Source organism: Nothobranchius furzeri, chromosome 15 (genome assembly GCF_043380555.1).
Source record: "Nothobranchius furzeri strain GRZ-AD chromosome 15, NfurGRZ-RIMD1, whole genome shotgun sequence".
Taxonomy (NCBI): domain Eukaryota; kingdom Metazoa; phylum Chordata; class Actinopteri; order Cyprinodontiformes; family Nothobranchiidae; genus Nothobranchius; species Nothobranchius furzeri.
In genome coordinates, this window is record NC_091755.1 from 42,957,867 (window position 1) to 42,980,386 (window position 22,520).

A 22,520-nucleotide genomic window follows, 5' to 3' on the forward strand; every position below is an offset into this window, starting at 1 on the left:
GATCTGCTCGGGTGCAAGATCGGCTCAGGGTCCGTCGACTGCCGATGACGTCAAAGTAGTTGATTGGCTGAACATGAACCTTACGGAATTACGTAATCACGTTACGTTGTTATCAGGTTACGTTGTTATCAGGTTACGTTGGTCCAGGCAAATCTTTCTGTTGGAAAGATGGACAACTTTTACAAAGAAATCCATCATTACCTCTTTGAAAATACACTTTTAGCATAGAGCTGCATGTATATTAGGGCTGAACGATTAACTGCATGTGCAATTAAATTGCGATGTGACAAAAGAAGATTTTCTAATGGCAAAGGCTGCAATTTGGCAGCGAGTGGTTAGCGCAATGCTAATATACATGGAAAAACCCATAGGAATGCTAATGCTAATATCACCGATTACATTCTTACAAATTATGAATTAGAAACGTGCCAAATGATTACATTTGGAGTCTAATAGAAAGTAAAACTACCATCAATCAAATAAGTACAGACAGGTATTTTAGTAAAGCCAGAAAACTTTTAACTCCAGAGTTTTGGCTAGCAGCTATGAGCGTACCTGAACTACGCATGGACAAAACGTCAAAAACTCTAAACACAAAATACTTCAATAAACGGGACACACTTCTTTCCTGCAAATACAATTTCACAGGTGTTGCTAATACCTATGATCCTTCAAGGGATGTGCTCAACGAGGAGTTCAACATTATGAATAAAATATAGTGTTTTATTTTACAAATACCACTATAAACACAAACTTACGTCGTAAGAAACATTATTTTAATAACGAAACTGCTAAATTCTTTCCAACAGTATAGGTGTTTAGTGTATTTTGTCCGAGTGGGTTTGCCGTACTTTGACGTCATCGGCAGTCGAAGGACCCCGAGCAGATCCTGTACCGACACCGGGCATGCCCGTCCCATCAACAGCAGGTGGAGCTCACCTCTCCGCCCCTCTCACACCCAGAGCGGGAAAAAGCACATCGGCGTGGATTATACAGACGGGATTATGTGTGAAATAAAACCAGTTAAATTATGATTTAAGTGTTGTTCAGTAGCTAATGCTATCATTAATATCATCTGGGTTTTCATAAGCCCTACACACTGTGCGTGACGCGCGTTTGGGGAGCGCAGGCGCTTAGCGTGAGATTGGAGGTGTGGCGTGAGAGCGCGTGAAGAGGGTCAGATGCGTGTGTCTCGCGCTCAGTGCGTGAGAGTTGGCAGCCCACGCTGTCTCGTGATGCTGGGGTTCACTTCTGAGTGAAAACCTGTTCAACGTTTGTGTTCGTGCTGACTCTTCCTATAGGAAACGTTCATGTGACATCACGTGACCTTCTCCCTGTCCGTCGCTAATGTAAAGCAGAGGTGAAGGGTCATCACCGTTATCTCTCCAGACATCCAGAGACTGAGGCTCCATTTTTAGAAACTCCATCTCCCATGATGCTTTAGTGTCGCACCGCAACCAGCGAGAGTGAGGCGCAGCTGGGGGTGAGGACAGAGTTATCTCTCCTCATGGAGCAGGTCGACCAGCAGCCAGAAGACACAAGCATGGCCAGACACCAGGAGGTGGAGCGCATCGCCAAAAAGCTGGACACGATGGTGCACAAGAAGAACACGGTGAGAGAACACCCGGCACCCGGGGATGAGCCGTGTCTCCAACCGGGAAGGTTCTGGAAGCGTGCTGGTGTGTGTGTGTGTGTGTGTGTGTGTGTGTGTGTGTGTGTGTGTGTGTGTGTGTGTGTGTGTGTGTGTGTGTGTGTGTGTGTGTGTGTGTTCAAGAGCATTTTTAAACCCACGCAGCCAGAGAAATCCTAGAAACGGAATTAGAATAAACTAGACAAATTAAGCATAATGTAAAAACTAAAGCCAACAGTGGAGTGTGGCAGAAGTGTTGACTCCCAGTAATTAGCTTCCAGTTTTAGTTCATTATTGTTATTAATGAGGTCTGTAGAAAGCTGCTTTCCTGTCTGGATCCTCTCCAGCTAGTGTTCCTTCTTTCCCTGGTTCTTTACTTCCAGGGGAGGAAGACCGGCAACACTCAGTTCCTGATACACTTCCACAAATCACCTTAATGAGTAGGTTGGTTTTAAATAGGTTTGTATAGAAAAGGGTACAAACAAGACAATGTTACCCCTGAAGCCACACCCCTCATGGTCGTCAGTCACATGGGCCTCGAATGCTCTGAGACATTAGTTTGTATCTGTAGCATGGCCCTCCCTATTTGGTGACATCTCTATTGGATGAGTACATGGGAATGTGTCCGAATCCGTGTGTATCCTAAATGAGCCAGATGTGAAATTCATGGTGTTGCTGCATCTGCTCTGATTGGGTAAGAGCAAACACTCCAGCATACTTTGAGTACAGTTAAACAATGAAGACAGGATCTAAGCAGGGGTGGAAATCAACCACACAACCAACCGGCCACACATGTATAGGTGTGTATGTCTGATCTCGGAATTGCGTGTACTGAAACTCTTAATTTCCCTCTGGGATTAATAAGTATTTTTGAATTGAATTGAATTGAAAAGCTGAGAATCTACCGGTCATCTGCTAAAAGGAGTAAAAATCACAGCTGAACCACCATTTTAAACATAAGAAACTTTTATTATGTTCATATTTACAACCAGCACTGTCAGTCTCTGGAACCATAGAGTTGCAGACTGGATATTTGGCTACTGGTGGACTAGTGGCTTCTCTTAGGGTGTTTCTCAATGTCAAGGCGCCTGGCCTGGCGAGGCGATGTCTTGCGAGGCCAGGCGCCTTGCTTCCGAGGACACTGTCCTTCCTTGGTCAAAGAAAACGGTTAAATGGAACAGATTTTCATCACGTGACCACGGCGGTCACGTAAAGTCACGTGACACGAGAGAAAACATTATATTTTATACGTTTCAATATAAATCTATAACGAGCCTTTTACTTTTAAAATTGTGTATATATTTGTTGCATTAAATATATATGCGAGTTACAACCCGCTAGCCACCGAAGCTGCAACTAAGCAACCATAGATAACTTCGTGGGATCTAAAAAAACATTTTAAATTAGCTGACTTACTTTTAAACTTGAAATTTGTCCCCGAAGTAGCTGCCGGCTTCTGATTCGTTATCCTTTTGAAAATACCGCGGTGTATTGTGGGTAATTTTTGACCAAGGCTAGGCTACAAGACGCCTCCCGTGTATCCTTGCTCAGCTAGCTAAACGGCTAACAAACGGAGAACACACGCCTCGGTAGAACATGAACATTGGAACACGTCTTGGCAGCTCCTGATGACGTATCTCCTAGGCAACCGGGGCGGGGCCAAGGCATCAAGGCGAGGTTCCTTGGCACTGAGAAACACCCTAATGGGCCATTCCCATCTGTACCAGGTCGGCCCGGGCCGGGTAGCGTAGGTTGTTTACATATCTGGGTGGCCTGGTATTTTTCCGGGCCAACCAAGGCTCATTCTCAGCCCTCTTCTGGAGGGGGTCTGCTTCAGGCCGACCAGCGCCAACACACCCACTGCTGACAGCAAATTCACACCTTCCATTAGAGCAAGCCCCTGATTGGTGGGTAGAATCAGCCCACATGGGCTTAAGGCAAGGATGTGTGGAATCAACCGGGCCAGGCTGGGGCCGACTGGGGCTACCCGGCCCGGGCCGACCCGGTACAGATGGGAATGGCCCATTAGTCTTTGGTTCCAGCACTCCACCTCAAAGTTCTTCTCCAACTCATCCTCATACTTCTTGCTCCTCATGGAGAAGAAGTGGGCCTGACTCACGCACATAAAAGCCCCATTCCCATCTGTACCGGGTCGGCCCGGGCCGGGTAGCCCCAGTCGGCCCCAGTCTGGCCCGGTTGTTTCCACACATCCTTGTCTTAAGCCCATGTGGGCTGATTCTACCCACCAATCAGAGGCTTGCTCTAATGGAAGGTGTGAATGGGCTGACTCTACCCACCAATCAGAGGCTTGCTCTAATGGAAGGTGTGAATTTCTTGTCAGCAGTGGGTGTGTTGGCCCTGGTCGGCCTGAAGCAGTACCCCTCGGGAAGAGGGCCGAGAATGAGCCTTGGTTGGCCCGGGAAAATTCCAGGCCACCCAGATATGTAAACAACCTACGCTACCCGTCCCGGGCCGACCCGGTACAGATGGGAATGGGGCTAAAGTCTTCTGGCTCTTCATCGTCGATCTCGGTAGCAGTTGAAGTCTTTCGCCAGCAATCACTCCAACTACATACACGCCTCTCTGTGTTATACCGTTTAGAACTGTCTCGCTTCTCCTCACCAGTTTTAAATCTTTCAGCCAGAGGTTTCATCGTGAAATCCCATCCCTGTGGAGCCGCCATCTTCGTGCGTGTTTGCGAGTTTCTAACTTGGTTCCACCCCGTTTTTATTGTGAACTCGCCTCTAGTCACATGAATATGCGCAGTTCCGTGCGCAGTGGAATTGCAAATGGCGGCTTGCTACAGGGTGCTGCCATGGTGCATCCCAACGTGCAGACCATCGACATATAAATATTGGACAATGGGTTTCCATAGGCTCCAATAACACGTTTTTGAAGATAAATGGGAGGTGGCCACCACCGCCATTTTGACCGTGTCACAGGTTCCGTCAAGCCCAGACAATTCCACAAAAGGGAAGAGAGGAGGAGCTGAGGGTGGGGCTGTAAGGCTGGGATCAACTGACGACACCCGGTCGAACTAGCTACAAGCTAACCTGAAGCTAACCCAAAGCTAATGCGGAGGTGGGAGCTAAGCTAACGGAGGTAGCAACCTAGCTACAACCGGAGTTATCTGTGCACAACACCAGAGCTTCTGAGTCAGAGATACGCCGGGCTGACCGCTGGGTAAAACCGGGTGGAACACAGAGGTCTCCCGAGAGCTCCACAAGCCGATAGTGGGAACCCAGCTCCACCAACATGTTGTATTTCAACCCATTTTCTAAAGTGCAGCATTATGTTAAATGCACTGGGTTTTACCCTATTACATTTACATTTCATGGTTAAACAGTACATGTTAAAATCTAAGCTCAGCTCGGCAGTGACCTAAAATACATAAATATAATTTTACTTACCGAAAAAAATGAAGTGGAGACTCCTTGGACGCTCTATTAGTGCAATTAATGCCACAGCAAGTCATTTTGTCCAACAATGGCGACGTGGTTAGCACCGGTTCCAGGCAATAGCTGGAAATTATAGCTTAAATTAAAATTTTAAAAGTTGCTTAAATTTGGTCAAAGTGGCCTTAAAAAGGTCTTAAAAAGTCCTAAATTTGGCTCCCTTCAACCTGCAGATACCCTGTATCAAGCATTCAAAAACAATAAAGTTTTAAGTATCAGGCGTGACATTAAAGCAGACGCTTTGATGCTCCACCTGAGAGTAAACCTGTAAGGCTTGTTACAGCATTCAGACATCAATTCTGTTTGCTTCACCGCCAGACAGGACACGGGGGAGAAACTGTTATAAATGAACATAAAGCTCATTCTGCTTACAGGACGGTGCTCTTGACCTGCTGAGGGAACTAAAAAACATGAAGATGTCTCTAGAAACTCTGCAGGTAGGTGATGCCTGGATGTACCTGTGTGTGCAGCTCACCAGAAAGTATAAACTACATTAGGAGTTAGCTTCGACAAATATCCATATAGTCAGATTTTTATTCTATATAGTGATAGTCAGGGTTCATCCAATATATTCAGAAAGAATCATACAATTTCCTGAACAGCATATAATGTATACACACACTACCTGGCTCCAAAGAAAGTCACCACCTAAAAAAAGGTCACGCGCTAATGTTGGACCACCTTTAGCTTTGATTACGACACACATTCTCTGTGGCGTTATTTAAAAGCTTCTGCAATGTCACCAGATTTATCTCCATCCTGTGTTTTATTAATGATGGTAGAGTCTGACCGCTGCACAAAGTCTTCTCCAGCATATTCCAAAGGTTCTCAATCTTCTGGACTCTGTGGTGGCCAATCCATGTGTGAAAATGATGTCTCATGCTCCCTGAACCACTCTTTCACTCTGAGCCTGATGAATGCTGACATTGTCCTCGTGGAATATGGCCGTGCCATCGGGGAAGATGGAATAACCTGGTCATTCAGTATGTGCAGGTAGTCAGCTGACCTCATTCTTGGAGCACATCCTGTTGCTGAACCTAGACCTGACCATCTGCAGCAAGCCCAGATCATAGCCCTGCCTCCACAGGCTTGTACAGTAGGCACTAGGCATGGTGGGCGCATCTCTTCATCTGTTTCTCTTCTTACCCTGATGCGTCGCATGGGACCAGATTCCAGTGGAGCCCAGGCGAGCTCGGCTCCCCCAAAAGGGTGTTGGGCTCCATAGTCCCTCAAGTAGCACACCAGGGGGGAGCCCTATAAATGATCATTTCAATATATATTGTTTATATGGACTCTCAGTATACCATTAGTATTGTCGTCCCCCCCCCCCGTCCCCCCCAATCTCACCGGGCTCCCCCAAAAGTCTGTGTGCAAGTCAAACCCTGCATATGTCCTACATTTTATGGATTTCCTGGATTTCCAGGATATCGTACATAATTGTTGAAGTGGGAAAACTCCAGATTGCAGCTTTAAAGGTAAACACATTGTTTTTGTTTCCTGAAAACGTTGTTGCAGTCGACCAGAGTTGGCATGTCTGTGAACGCTGTGAGGAAGCAGAGCTGTGATGAGGAGGTTCAGACTCTGGCTAAAGCTCTCATCAAGATGTGGAAGAAGCTGCTGGGTAGGTGTGTGTGTGTGTGTGTGTGTGTGTGTGTGTGTGTGTGTGTGTGTGTGTGTGTGTGTGTGTGTGTGTGTGTGTGTGTGTGTGTGTGTGTGTGTGTGTGTGTGTGTGTGTGTGTGTGTGTGTGTGTGTGTGTGTGTGTGTGTGTGTGTGTGTGTGTGTGTGTGTGTGTGTGTGTGTGTGTGTGTGTGTGTGTGTGTGTTTTCAAAAGAGAGCTGTCTGTTTTTAAAATCTTTCTCATTTCCTATTCACTTTGTTAGAGAATATAAGCAACATATTAGGGCAAGACCATTTATTAAAATTGAATCATCACAATATGAAAATGAGTAATAATATCTCTATAAACATGAATGGGCTCTCTTTGAAAATACCAGTTTAATTTCCCCAAAGTCGATCCCACAAGTGTCTAGCCTGAAGCCCCTCCCAGTCACCATGGTAACACATGCTCCCTTCTTACATCAGAATGAATCAGCGTGTTTCTAGCATTTTCCTTTTTTTCACAATTCGTTGTCAGAGTTGAGCAGCAGAAGCTTTTTTCACAGCAGCATCCCAAAACGATCTCCTAATTCATGGATTTTCTGCTTCCTGATCACGTGACTTGTGACACACACAGGTGAAGATCAGCTGATGAAGATGAGCTGTAATGTTTACTCTTGTTCCCAAGCCCGCCCTGGTAAAAAGTGGCAGCTGGATTTAAAATGACGACTTTAGTCGTCAATGGCAGTAAATGAGTTAAGGTCAGCTGATCACCTGCTGCTGTGAACCCGGGAGCGAGCCTTCTCGCTTGCTGCCCCCAAGCTCGGCTTTTGGTCGGTGATCACTTCTTCCTCTTTTTATCCCTCCTTTTGTAGCCTTCTTGTTTTACACTCAACAAAAATATAAACGCATCACCTTTGTTTCTGCTCCGATTTTTCATGAGATGGACTTAAAGATCTAAAATTCATTCCAGATACACAATATCACCATTTCTCTAACATTGTTCACAAATCAGTCTAAATGTGTGATAGTGAGCACTTGTGCTTTGCTGAGATAATCCTTCCCACCTCACAGGTGTGCCACATCAAGATGCTGATCTGACATGAGTAGTGCACAGGTGTAAAATATACTGCCCACAATAAAAGGCCACCCTGGAATGTGCAGTTTTTTGCTTTATTGGGGGTCTGGGGACTCTGTGGTGACTCTTGTCGGGATTTGGCGCTTTATAAATAAACTTGAATACTTACCCAACATTTACATACCATGCATATATTACAAATCAAACTCTTTAGCCTCATCTCCTTTCTCTCAAAATGCCAACATATGACAGATCTGATGTTTTAGTTTAACTTGGCACAAATTGTGAATAATTAGGAATAAGCCTTATGTAGAGACGGTTAGGGTTAGCTATGGGTAACTAGCAGCTAATGACCAACTAAAACAAACACAAGAATCTTCACCCAAGGCTTACCTTTCTTCAGTGAAAGTCTTTATAAATGTTTTATTACCATAAATGCAATATACAGAAACAGAAAAATACATGACTGACATATACACAGATCTTAGCGTCACACTTAGCAATTAGCCCCGCTTAGCATGTGTGCTTTCACGCAGCTTACATTTTATTAACTCGGTAACTTTAACACACGCCCAAACTTTCCATAAACCAATCAATACTTAAGAGACAAATAATCTCCAAGGCACGAACGTATAAAGCAAAATCACCGTGTTCATTATCCGTTTATTGTCCTGTTTCTGCCTAAATGTAAGACGAAAACACACCAGGAGCGGAGGAAACAGAAACGGCATCCGTGATAGGTCTGAGGTGTGAGCGTCCACTCTGTTGCGTTTCGAACAGACAGCATAACAAAGATTGTTATACACTGATGTCTCACTTTGATCAAAACCTAAAACCTTTTATCCTTTTTTATCATGAATTTACATGAAATATTAACTCAATCCAACTTTTTCCCATCGTGAACTCGATAATAATCTTTGGCCGAAGGGCGTCAAGAGCATTAGTCAGGATTATCCATCTCAGTGAGAATGCCATTCGGCTGCTGTTGGAGACGGGTCAGCATGACATCTTTTCTGTTACTGAAATTGAAGTAGTTGCAATTTTACACAAAGTTTAAAGCTTAAGCGTGAGTGATAGGAGAGCTGCGATGTTGGTAGCCTAAAGGATTTCTTTTTTTATTACGGGGAACGGTTTATATCGGTATCAGAAAGTAAGAGTTAGACAAAATCTGACATTGAAAAGCCAACATGGAGCCTCCCCAGTGAAGAGGACCATCACATCTGTTGTCTTTGTGATTTTTAACAGTATCAAATAGCCGGCCACCTTCTTATTCTTCACCGTTTTATTTAAAGCAACCAGAGGTGAAGTCAGCATGAGGTTAAAGTAAAGCTTAGACCCATATCACTATGTTCTTGTGTTTTGTGGACAGATGGTGCTGAAGGGAAGCTGGAGGAGAAGAGGAGAGAAGACTCTCCTGTGAGATCTTCATCTACCTCCAAAGACTTGGGCAGTAATGAGAAAAGGTTGGTTATCAAGCACAGCTGGTGTCCTCCACCTCTGACTACCTTCTTGTGAGACGTGTGTGTGTGTGTGTGTGTGTCCGTCCTAACATCAGCGACTCAAAGCGGTCTAGCATCAGATTTGATTTACAGTGCTGCCATGTTTGGTCTAAATGTTCCTAAAGGCTTTCCTCTGTAACAGGTTGGTTCAAGACAAAATCTTTGAAGCAGAAAGATTAGACTCCATTCTTTTAGGCCACACCCACACTCGCAGTTATTACCTCACCAGGTCACCACAGCATCAGCAGCTTTCCAGTGAGACCAGCCCTGGCCCAGTCCTCCCAGTCCCGTGTTTGGTTAACCAGAGTTAACTGGTTCAGGATTCCTTTGGACACATTTCCAGTTATTCCATCTTTCTAAACAAACATGCTGAATCTGAGCTTTGACAGTTAGGCTGCCTCCAACTTAAGGGTGCACCCCCACTCAGATGTGTTTGATCATCTCTCTTTTTCACAGCAGTAAGATGTCGGATGTCATTCCCACAACTCCAACCACTCCCACCCTGCCCCTTCGGGTCACCTCCTTCCCTTCCGCCCCGGTCACCACGGACAGCGTGAGGAACAAGAGTCGAGAACTGCTGGTAGCTGCTTTGCAGACGGGTGGTGAGATGAGAATTTTTGTCATATTTATTAAATTTTCCCACATGCAAGAGGAAAACAGCTGGTCTTCCTAGCAGGCATAGGCAGAAGACCTGTGGACATCTTTATTTCCTGAAAAATGTTTCGTTCCCATCTGAGGAATTTTTTCAACTCCGTGTCTTGAGTCGTGGCGGATGGCTGCTTATACTGAGTCAGGATCCTCTGGAGCAGTGGTACGCAAATGGCGGCCTGCGAGCCCTCTCTTTGTGGCCCCCAAACCCTGCGCGCACCCCCACCCCCACCCCCGACGGCCGACTGGGAGGTGTAGGATAGAGCTGAGGAAAATAATCCATGCATCAAGATGCGGGCATAAACGATTCTGCATCATAGAAGAGAACCATAATCAGTTATAGTGGAATGTAGTTGTTATTTTAACGGCGTCACCAGCGCAGCATCCAGATCTGTCAGAGCGGTGTTCTCCACGTTTACTGGGTAGGAACCTTTGATCCTTTATGTGGTTCTGCAGGGCTGAGCGCTGGAGTTGTAACCTGAGACCGAACCCGAACTGAATCAGCCCAATCCGTTCTGTTGGGTTTGGGCCGTGAATTAAGTGAGCGGGTTGTCGCCACAATGTGGCTCTAAAATTGGTCCCAACCCGGAAGTACCAAAAATTGCAGTTCCACCCTCATCCACTAGGGGCTGGTGTCAGAAGCGAGCAAATCCTCATTGACTCCCATGTTAAAAATACCAATTTCACAGCAGAAATAAACATGTTTACAGCCTGGTCCCAGAACATGTTTTAGGTTTAAATGATCTAGTTTACACTCATGACAACTCTGAGGGGGGTGAATTTTTTTCTCACTCTTCTGTTTAAGTGTATTAAAAGCCTAAAATTCTGTATAATTAATGAGCATCAGACCCACGTGACCACAGAGCTAGCTCCGTGGAAAGGCCTCAGTAGAGCCTCGGTCTGGCCTGGAAATTGCTCCGGGATTTTGAGTCTCTGTGTGTGTGTGTATTCTTGTTTGGATATTATTTGTACAATTGTTGGACAAAATGACTTGCTGTGGCATTAATTGCACTAATAGAGCGTCCAAGGAGTCTCCACTTCATTTTTTTCGGTAAGTAAAATTATATTTATGTATTTTAGGTCACTGCCGAGCTGAGCTTAGATTTTAACATGTACTGTTTAACCATGAAATGTAAATGTAATAGGGTAAAACCCAGTGCATTTAACATAATGCTGCATTTTAGAAAATGGGTTGAAATATAACATGTTGGTGGAGCTGGGTTCCCACTATCGGCTTGTGGAGCTCTCAGGAGACCGATGCTTTCCACCTGTTCTTGCCTCCCCGCAGCTCGGCGCATCTGTCTGATCGCTGCTTCTGTCTGCTGCACGGGCTGCCGGCTTGTGGAGCTCTGGGATGGAAACCTTCCCACCCAGTTCTCCCCAGCGGCAGCTCTGCGCATCTCAGATTGCAGCGGCGCTTGTCTGCTGTGCGGCTGCCGGCTTGTGGAGCTCTCCGAGACCTCTGTGTTCCACCCGGTTTTACCCAGCGGTCAGCCCGGCGTATCTCTGACTCAGAAGCTCTGGTGTTGTGCACAGTTAACTCCGGTTGTAGCTAGGTTGCTACCTCCGTTAGCTTAGCTCACACCTCCACATTAGCTTTGAGTTAGCTTCAGGTTAGCTTGTAGCTAGTTCGACCGGGGGTCGTCAGTTAATCCCATCCTTACAGCCCCACCCTCAGCTCCACCTCTCTTCCCTTTTGTGGAATTGTCTGGGCTTGACGGAACCTGTGACACGGTCAAAATGGCGGTGGTGGCCACCTCCCTTTTTAGTACAAAAATGTATTATTGGAGCCCTATGGAAACCCATTTTCCATATATGTATGTCGATGGTTTTCGCGCGGCGTGCTCCGCTCGCTCAGTGTGTGAGAGAGAGGGAGGGAGGGAGAGAGAGAGAGAGGGAGGGAGGGAGGGAGGGAGGGAGGGGGAGAGAGAGAGAGGGAGAGAGAGAAAGAATGGAGAGGGGGAGGGAGAGAGAGAGAGAGAGAGAGGGAGGGAGGGAGGGAGAGACAGGGAGAGAGAACCGTCCGGCCTCGGACCATTAGAATTGAGGACCCCTGCTCTGGAGGTTTCTTCCTGTTAAAAGGGAGTTTTCCTCTTCACTGTCGCTGCATGCTTGCTTAGTATGAGGATTGCTGTAAAGACTCTGACACTAGTCAGTGACTCGATGCAACCTGCTGGGTTCCTTATGTAGGAAACTTTTTACTGACTGGCTTAATGACCTGACCTGTATTGGGATGTTTACTGTGTGAAGTGCCTCTTGTCGTGATTTGGCGCTTAATAAATAAACTTGAATTGGGAAAAATCATTGGATGAGAAGTGAAAGGTCTTCAAGGAAAATGAGATGAAATGTAGAATTAGGAGAATATTTAAATACGTCTAGTAATTTAACGAACATTGGAACTCACTGGGTCTGGAGCTGCACATAAGAAGTAACTTTTGCTTCTCTACGATGCTCGTATGGTCTTTGGTAATCGTGCCTCCCTGTTAGTTTTCTGCTTGGCCATCTGCATTTCAGCTGGTGAAAGATCTTGGCATGTTCCTTGATGGTTCTTTCAATTTTGCAACGCAGGTTAGTGCTGTCGTTTTGTCAGGTTAACCCCCAAATTCCACAACCTCCGCTCCGCCCCCGCCTTCCGCAGCCGCTCGCTTCCGAACTCAATTTTTACTGGTACCCGCTCTACAACGGCTCCGCTCCGGTGCGGAGACCTGAGGGGGGCAAACAAGCATGCGCGGGATTTTCGAGATCTTGCGATACAGTCCGAGCAATAAACGCGGAAGTTGGATCCAAACATCCGTTGTGTGGGAGAAGCATCGGCATGAGCTGTTTAATCTGCCATCATTTGTGTTGAGAGATCAGCAGTGTTTGGATCAACAGGGTGACTACTTTGATAGTGGAAACTGTATTTATGGCTTATTTTTGTGCATTTAAACTTCAGCCGCCATTGATAGTTGTTAAAAGTTGTTAAACCTGTGCATATGAAACAAAAAACGCCTTTTGTTTATCGATTTATTGTGAAAAACGGAAGTTGTGCTTGCTCCCTTTCCTGTTGGGCGGTTGTGATTTCTGTCCATTTACTGCGGAGGTGCTCCGGTGTCCGGCAAAAATAGAATCTATTCTATTTTTGCCGGACGCCGGAACAGAGGGCGGCGCACGGCCGCAGTAGTGGAATTGCTCTGATTGACTACAACGGGACCGATTTTGCTCCGGCGTTCGTGTCGTAGCGGAGTGGAGGTAGTGGAATTTGGGGGTAAGCCGTACCTTCCTGCTCAAGTGTTTGAACATTCATCTGTTTGTAACAAGCAGGCTGGACCACCTTTTGTGTATTTGTCCCGCTGCTAATGGCGGCGTTACTTCCTTCTCAAGCTAGCTCTGAAAAAGACCACAGGAGTGGTTGAAACTGTCAGCAAAAAGGTAAAGCAACCCTTTCCTGTGGTAAAAATGAACCAATTGACAGACTGGACCACTGTATCACTCTTTCTGGTGTCAACCATTCTTCATCTCACGCCTTCAGCTTGTATGGAACGCAGCAGCTCATCTACTGACCGGCACATGGAGGAGAGAACGCATTACATCAGTTTTAAAGTCACATCATTAGCTTTGGTTCTTATAGGAGTAAGATTTTACTGTTTGCTTTTAAATCCATCAATGGTTCATCCCACTGAGATTTTAGTGACCCAGAAGTTTCAGCTACTTCTGGAAGTTCCAAGAACTAAACAAAAACTGGAGCTGACAGAACCTTCTCAGTAGCTGGCCCTACACTCTGGAAGTCCGGTCTAACCCTGTGAGATCAGTGAGATCCGCTGGTGGTCTAACTTTGTTTTAGCGTACTGAATTTTTATTGTGGTCCGTTGCAGTTTACGTCAACCTACGTGTAATGTTGTTGGTATTCCCATCGATTCCCTATCAGTTTGTGTAATATGTGTTTCCATAACATAGAACACTCTTGCTGCAGCTCGACCCTGTTCCAGTTGGTTCGTTGCACCGGGGAACTACAGCCCTCTGGTAGTACTGTACCTATACCAGCTCTCTGGTATAGGTACAGTATCATATCTGTTTCAAAATACATCCTGAAATGAAAATATTATCACCCAGCCCAAGTTGTAACAACGACCCGTTCTGCAGCAGCTGAAGAAGTCTTAAATGTTCAGGAAAAGTCCTGGAATATCATGTCAAAAGAAGAGTGGGAACCTTGCTCTGAGTTTACATTGTACCCCAGCGGTCTGCAGGATGAGCATCTGGCTGTTGCTCGTTGGTGCTGGAGCTTGAGTCATGGTTCCAGCAATCGTTACCTCATGGTAGCCAAAGAAGCTGTTGAGCTCTTCAGCCAGTTTGGCATTGTTGTTGGATGGTGAGCTGGCGCTGGTCTGATTTTTGATGTGCCTCATGTCACGGGTCTGAGTTGTCAACGTGGCTCTCAATCTTTCTCCTGTAAGCCACCTTGACCTCTCTGATGCCCCTCTTCAGCTCTGACCTGGCAGAGCTTTGTTGTTGATACTTGAAAGCTTCGTCTTGGGCCTTGAGAAGGAACCTGACGTCTTTGGTCATCCATGGCTTGCTGTTGGGGAAGGTGCAGATTTTTTTTGTTGTAACAGTATCTGTGCAATGTTTTAAATAAGAGAACCATGGAAGTGTAGAGTGATATGTTGCTTTTAAGCTTAATATACCACCTTTACTTATGGCCAATAAGATGTGATATTCTATATAAATATAGGATACCAGGTACCTGATTGATCTTTGAATGTTTAATCAGAAGAATTTGGGTTTCTTTGCTTTTTCAGTGATCATGGTCCACTTCATATTAATTCAGACAGTCAAGGATATAATTAAAAATAGACTTTATTTTCTAGACTAATTATATACATGACAAGCTATAAACAACTTTGTGATGGATGAATATAAGTGGATGGAATGGTGCGTGATGTTTACCAGAACCTTTGTATCTGAAAGAAATGATGAATTCTGGGTGGAAGAGTTTGTGTTGTTAGAAGCTGAAGATTTGATTTTTCAAAACGGCATCAGATGCATTTCATGTCATGCCTGCGTACCCGTTTCTGGAGACCCCCGTTCGGATTGGAGATGTCAAGGAGTCGGTGACCTCACTGCACGTGGCTCGTAGGAAAACCTCGATGCGACCAAGTCAGTCCTCGGATGCCTCCGGGTCACAACGATGGAGGAAATCGTTTGCGTCTAGAACCGCTGTTTCTGAATAGCTGAAGGAGCAAGCTTCTGTGTCGCTGCAGGCAGCTTTTGGCTGGTCGAAAGCTTTGATGGTTCAAAGAGTCCCTTCAGGATTGGCCACTCCAAAGGTCTAGTTGAACTCGAACTGAGCTTGAACTGAACCACTCAGGAAGTGAGTTCTGTTTTAATAATTCTCATATTAAGATTTGTGGCCAATCAGACGTGCCATGTTAAGAGGTGTTAACAAACAACCCTCAGAACATCACACCTTCTTTTAGATCGAACGTGCTCTGATTTGTGGATAAGAAAATCTCTATGTGCATGAAATGACTTTAACCTTGTGTCATATGCACGTGTGCATGAGAGGACGGCTGATGAGCTCGTCACATAGACTGATTATCAGTCAAATGCATCATTGTAGGACAATATTCATTTCAACCTTATTAACTTAGGCACAGATTACTCAAAACATTTCATTTAACACATTGTCCATTCATTGTGTGATTAATTAACTCATGAGCTGAAAATGTTAACTTTTATTCAGAGGCAGGAGGAATCCTGCAGGAGCGATAAGAAGAAAGCTTAAGGCCTTCAAACGGGAACAGTTTGTTGACGATATGTTATCCTGTGTGCAAAGCTGCAGAGTTCTGGACTTCAGACTAGCAGAATCCAGCAGATAGTTTGAGCTGTTCTCGCCGATGATGTAGGTCAAATATATAGATGAAAAACGGACCGTTTCTGGACGCTACATGTCCCCAGATTCGATCCCCAGACTCCCGGGTGAAAGTCACGTGCGCTAACCAGTCAGCCAAACAAAGATCTCCCTTGTCCAAGCAGCCAGGGCGCATGATCAATCAATTTTTCAAATGTATCCACCAGATTAAAAATGTCAGCTCGAAAGCAGCTTCAAATGGTGCTTTACGTTTGGTAGAGTTCCATCATTTGGTTCATCATTTATTACAAAAAAGCTAATTTGACCAAAAAAGAAATTTACATCATGTGGTACGCAGAACGATAACAACCCAGCAGGAGTGCAGAAAAGTCCTGCTGGGTTTTAATATTACTATGTGTGTATCACAGGGTTAGAGGAAAGTCAGTGTTCTCTGATTAAGTGAAGCTCTACTTTTTATTTAATCAGTTTAAGATTGGTGATATACAGTCACCTGAATGCGATGATGTCACACAGTCACCTGAATGCGATGATGTCACACAGTCACCTGAATGCGATGATGTCACACAGTCACCTGAATGCGATGATGTCACACAGTCACCTGAATGCGATGATGTCACACAGTCACCTGAATGCGATGATGTCACACAGTCACCTGAATGCGATGATGTCACACAGTCACCTGAATGCGATGATGTCACACAGTCACCTGAATGCGATGATGTCACACAAACTCTTTACTCCAACAAATGCCCCACCTCCTCCAGCTTCTACATGTTGAACAGACGAACATCAATAAAAAGGCAACTCTTCTATTGTAGTAAACTTAGCCAGTGATAATCAGAGGTCTCTTGTGTTCCAGATGACCACAAAGCCATAGGAGTGGACTGTGAGAACCTGGCAGCGCAGATCGAAGAGCATATCCTTGGCATGATCTGTGCAGCAACACAGACATATCTAACAGGATGTTTGTTAGACAGTCTGTCTCCAAAATAGAAGGTAGTCCAAGCCCTCTCGGTTTGAGAAGGCTTCATGGCGGATGGAGCCACCGGAGCCTGGTGTCTCCATCTTTAAATATCTCCTGAACTTTTTTCTCAGTCACACATCTGAGGGATTAAAGGATTGTTGCTGCTTTCATTCTTGACTTGAGCCACTGTTTGTGAAGCTAATGAGTCTCTAAATGGAATACGAATTCAGACAATCTAAAGCCAATAGAAGATATACAAACTCTCTGTATACCACCGACTATAACATTATTCAGTAAGGTAGAAGTACATAGCAGCAATGTTGTTGGACTAATCTGGGCTGAAAAACCCACATTGGTCACATAAATAACTTGAATCTGAAAAAAGTTATAATACATAAAATTCTATGAAATTTAACCAATTAAACTCAGACATTGCTTTTCAACCATGCTTAGACAATTATTTAAAAAAAGGGACATGTTCATTCAATGTGTGTCCACTAATTACCACAACGGATGTCTACAATCGTGTAATCAGTCAGTGAGCCTATATATAGGGCTCCAGGTAGTCACTGTGTTGTTGGGACACATGGTGTGTACCACCACTCAACATGGAGCAGAGGAAGTGACATTATTCAGAAACTTCAGATCCATGGGGCCGTGGCCAACCTCCCTGGATGTGGCTGCAGGAGGAAAACCGATGACAAATCAAAGAGATGGATAATCCGAATGGTAACTAACGAGCCCAGAAAAACTTCTGAAGAGGTCCAAGCATTAACAAATAAAAACTATCAAATTTAACCAATGAAGGTCGGACATTGCTGTTAAACCATGCGTCAACAGAATAGTTAAAAAGAATAAACTCATGGCCCAATGATGGTACCACTAACTTAATATTCTGTTGCACAACTTTTTGAGGCGATCACAGCAATCAAACGATGCCTGTAACTGTCAATGAGACTTCTGCACCTTAATGGCGCACTCCTCATGAGCAAACCGCTCCAGTTGTCTCGGGTTTGAAGGGTGCTTTTTCCAGATGGCAGGTTTTAGCTCCGGGCTGCGCAGTGGTGCAGTGGTTAGAGCTGTTGCCTTGCAGCAAGAAGGTCCTGGGTTCACTTCCCAGCCTGGGATCTTTCTGCATGGAGTTAGCATGTTCTCCCTGTGCATGCGTGAGTTCTCTCCGGGTTCTCCGGCTTCCTCCCACAGTCCAAAAACATGATTGTTAGGTTGATTGGTCTGTCTAAATTGTCCTTAGGTGTGAATGTGTGTGTATGATTGTTTGTCCTGTGTGTCTCTGTGTTGTCCTGCGATGGACTGGCTCTGTCCTGGCAGGGTACCCTGCCTGATTGCCCATTGACCGCTGGAGATAGGCATGAGCACCCCCCCCCCCTCAATTGGCGTCTCTCGACGTGGTGGAGCAGCGGATCTACTCAGAGCCCCTCGTGGATGATCAAGCTTCTCTCCCTATCTCTAAGGGAGAGCCCAGCCATCCTGCGGAGAAGTCATTTCGGCCACTTGTGTCCGCGATCTTGTTCTTTCGGTCACTACCCAAAGCTCATGACCATAGGTGAGGGTAGGAACGTAGATCGACTGGTAAATCAAGAGCTTTGCCTTCTGCCTCAACTTCCTCTTCACCACGACAGACCGGTACAACGCCCGCATCACCGCAGACGCAGCACCAATCCGCCTGTCGATCTCACGCTCCAGCTTTCCCTCACTCGTGAACAAGACCCCGAGATACTTAAACTCCTCCACTTGAGGCAGGACCTCATCCCTGACCCGGAGAAGGCATTCTACCCTTTTCCAAGTCAAGACCATGGTCTCAGATTTAGAGGAGCTGATTCTCATCCCAGCTGCTTCACACTCGGCTGCAAACCGCTCCAGTGAAAGTTGGAGATCACCGTCCAGTGAAGCCAACAGGACCACATCATCTGCAAAAAGCAGAGACCTGATCCTTAGGCTACCAGAACTGATCCCCTCAAAACCTTGGCTGCACCTAGAAATCCTGTCCATAGAAGTTCTGAACAGAATCCGTGACAAAGGCCAGCCTTGGTGGAGTCCAACTCTCACTGGAAACAAGCTCGACTTACTGCTGGCAATGCAGACCAAGCGCTGACATAAAGTTAATATGCCTCAGCAGAAGTTCCAACTTTGTCTCATCTGTCCAGAGGACATTCCTCCAGAAGCTCTGTGGCTTGTCAACATGTAGTTTGGCATATTCCATTCTGTCTTTTTATGATTTGTTTTCAACAGTGGTGTCCTCCTTGGTCGTCTCCCATGTAGTCCACCTTGACTCAAACAATGGCGGATGGTGCGATCTGCCACTGATGTTCATTGAGCTTGAAGTACATCTTGGACCTCTTCAGAAGTTTTTCTGGGCTTGTTCGTTACCATTCGGATTATCCATCTCTTTGATTTGTCATCGATTTTCCTCCTGCAGCCACATCCAGGGAGGTTGGCCACGGCCCCATGGATCTGAAGTTTCTGAATAATGTCACTTCCTCTGCTCCATGTTGAGTGGTGGTACACACCATGTGTCCCAACAACACAGTGACTACCTGGAGCCCTATATATAGGCTCACTGACTGATTACACGATTGTAGACATCTGTCATGGTAATTAGTGGACACACATTGAATGAACATGTCCCTTTTTTTAAATAATTGTCTAAGCATGGTTGAAAAACAATGTCTGAGTTTAATTGGTTAAATTTCATAGAATTTTATTTATTAAAATTTTCAGATTCAAGTTATTTATGTGACCAATGTGGGTTTTTCTTTCATTGACTGAAGGGAACTCACAATGTTCACGTTTGTACACCCAGCTCCGGGTTTGGTTCAAGGTCCAAAATTGATCATAATGTTCACAGATGACATAAATAAAATCCCAGATGCATTAAGGTTTCTGGTATTTGCTGATAACACACTGATTTTACAGCAACTTCATTTAAAAACAGGGTGACTGGAACAGATTATCACATTTGAGCAAAGATTACGTGGCTTGGTAAATGAAAACTTCCAGCTAATTGCATGTCATGCTAGATGATGTATGTATAGAGACGTGTTGCAAAATAAACCTCTGGGTGTTTTCATGTTTATTTTTGTTGTGATAAATGTTTAGATGAAGTTTCTAGAGGCCAACATGACCCTAACCCTAACCCTAACCAGTAATCCTGTATGTGGACGAAGCAGAAGACGTTTAGGTCTTCCTTCCTGATTGATCCCCTTCTAGAGATCACTAGTTGTGCTTCTTAACTGTAGGTTCTCACAGATATTTCAGGAGTTTAAGTCAACAGACATGAAATACAAAAGCCGACTCCGAAGTCGCATCTCTAACCTGAAAGACCAGAAGAATCCAGATCTGCGTCGTAACGTCCTGTGTGGAAACATCTCGTCACAACGCATCGCCTGCATGACTGCGGAGGTAAGTTGTTTGCTTCTGGTTCTGAGAAGGTGAGTTTAGTTTTATGCGAACTGCTCCATTATTCAGCCACGGTGTCGCTGAAAAACACAAGAATCCAAAAGATAAAGGAGATCAACTAAAGGTGCTGAACACTCGTTTAGCAGTGGTCTCTGGCAGGAGTGAACGCCTCGTGTATAAGATGTGCGTGGTGTGTAGAAGTCGTCATTAAAAAACAAAACCGATATTCTCCAATATAAATTTTTAACACTGATATCTGCTGATTATGTCAAACACCCCATTTATAATATTCTCATGATGGTGAAGGAACCAGTGTCCTGCAGCGTGTTGGTGCTCTGCACTCGCAGTCTGAACTCGAGCAGGTCGTCTTTCCCGTGTCTAGTTGCTGCCACGTGATTGGCTGATTAGACCTTTGTATTACTAACTAGTTGAAGAGAGGCTGGTGAGTGTGTGTTGTGTGTGAATGCAGGAGATGGCAAGTGCCGAGCTGAAGCAGATCAGAGAGGCTCTCACCAAAGAGTCCATCAGAGAACACCAGCTGTCCAAGGTTGGAGGAACTGAGACCGACATGTTTGTCTGCAGCAAGTGTCGTGGGAAGAACTGCACGTACACACAGGTCCGGCTGACCGAGGCTGCGCTGCTTCTCTTACTCCATAAACGGCTAATCACCAGTGTGTTGCAGGTGCAGACCCGCAGCGCTGATGAGCCCATGACTACGTTTGTTGTGTGCAACAGCTGTGGCAACCGATGGAAGGTGAGGAACCACCGTTAGATGCTACAACAGAAGTTTATCTCAAACGTTTTATTAGTCCTAACAGATCATTTGGGGGGATTTAATGGTTGATATGAATTCTTCTTTTTCCAGGAAGGAATGATTTTGCAACTTTAGTCATTTTTAAAAGTAGAAGTCAGATGTCCAAATTAATTTAGGATGTATCGTAGACTTATTTTTTAGCTCGATTATTGCCGTAGCTCATCGTAGATGCACGTGAAACTGCATTGATTGTGGCCAAAAAGCTGCATCTTTATCTCCTCGGACCATAAAAAAGGGTTCAGTTCAACAAACAAACAAACAAACAAACAAACCTCACGCTGGTGAGTGGATGACTGTAGGTGAAATGATCACAGTGGTGTCCCCCCTCGGTGCACCAGGGCCTCTAGAAGTTGCTCTACTCCAGCACACCTGATTACGTCTTCTGCAGACATGAATTAGCTGATGAACAGGTGATCTATCAAAACCAGCCGTGTTGGAGCAGAGAAATAGCTAAAACATGTTGGGTCGTGGCCCTCTAGCACCAGGGTTGGAGACATTGCAGTAGTTTTTTAGACTCTTGACTTGTAGAAACATCAGCCTCTCTGACTCTCAGACACGTTTCTTGTTCTATCACAAGATGGCAGAAGAAGCTCATCTTTTAGTTTACATCTACTCTTCATTATTCTTTTAAAATATTCTGTCCCTGTCCCTCATTTTGTGTATACGAGATATCCAAACACCTCTAGCGAATCGTGGTTCCCTGAGAACTTTGTGGATCATCGTTCCTGATGGACCAGACTGAAGCTCACAGCTGATCTTGAGCTGGAGTCTTTACTTTGATGTAAATTTGAACCTTCAGCAGTAACTTTGCATGTGAAACAGGACTGTTTAAGGCTTGTGCTGATGACACCGGGCAGCTGCTCTAATCGTTCTTCTCATCTTTACAGTTCTGCTGAAGACTTGTTTCTTCAATCAAAATGCAAACTTGTTGAAGTGATTGAATTTAGCATTTAGATTTTTTGATTTTATTTAATGTTTCCTTTTATATTTAATGCTAACAAATGTAATATATGTAGAAGAAAACTAAAATGTTGATGGTGTCTATCGGTTTAGTTTTGTATGAAGCACCTGAAGCTTGTTTTCACAGTTCTACCTGTGAAGATGATTGATGTGCCTTTCTTTGCCTTGTTATGCTGCCACATGATTTTCTTCTGACACATTAAAGTTGTTCACAGATTGAACCGATTCGCTGTCTGTGGTTCTCTCTATTCATGTTTGGTGTTTTTACGGAATAAAATTAGATCCAAATTTAGTTGACATTGACGTCAAATGATGATCAGACTTATCCTCTATAAAGTATCGTTCAAGACAGAAATCACAAGTTGCTAAACTTAAAGGGACTTTACAGAGTTTTGAATTTTTTTGCTCGCCATCGCCCCCTCAGGCCAAAAGCATAACGGCAGCTTCAATAGTAGGCTCGTGCACGAGGCGCGCATGCTGTACGTGCACACTCCTTAACGAAAATAACAGCTGAGACAGTCCCTTGTGTTGTGATTGTGTGTGTGTGTGTGTGTGTGTGTGTGTGTGTGTGTGTGTGTGTGTGTGTGTGGCCTGGAGGACAGAGGAC

At 45.0% G+C, this 22,520-nt stretch overlaps 1 protein-coding gene across 2 annotated transcripts; it reads left to right on the plus strand.

The window, feature by feature from the left end:
- The first annotated feature begins 1,373 nt into the window (after positions 1-1,373).
- On the plus strand, positions 1,374-22,134 carry tcea2 (transcription elongation factor A (SII), 2). 2 transcript variants are annotated; one of them, XM_054737991.2, is made up of 10 exons: positions 1,374-1,612; positions 5,460-5,522; positions 6,601-6,706; positions 9,130-9,223; positions 9,716-9,861; positions 16,618-16,673; positions 19,987-20,142; positions 20,609-20,755; positions 20,822-20,893; positions 21,841-22,134. In XM_054737991.2, exons 1-10 carry the CDS (start codon positions 1,508-1,510, stop codon positions 21,847-21,849), a joined length of 954 nt encoding a protein of 317 aa, XP_054593966.1. In that variant the 5' UTR covers positions 1,374-1,507; the 3' UTR covers positions 21,850-22,134. The 2 variants fall into 2 exon arrangements, with proteins under 2 accessions (XP_054593966.1, XP_054593965.1); XM_054737990.2 differs by lacking the exon at positions 21,841-22,134 and having other exon boundaries at positions 20,822-21,056.
- The last annotated feature ends 386 nt before the right edge of the window (positions 22,135-22,520 follow it).

Excerpts from the sequence above, each read along its gene's own strand:
- tcea2 (XM_054737990.2), top strand. The coding sequence starts at position 1,508 with ATGGAGCAGGTCGACCAGCAGCCAGAAGACACAAGCATGGCCAGACAC. Across the intron at positions 5,523-6,600 it reads TGTCTCTAGAAACTCTGCAG|TCGACCAGAGTTGGCATGTC; the intron begins GTAGGTGATGCC and ends ACGTTGTTGCAG. Across the intron at positions 16,674-19,986 it reads TGGCAGCGCAGATCGAAGAG|CAGATATTTCAGGAGTTTAA; the intron begins CATATCCTTGGC and ends TGTAGGTTCTCA.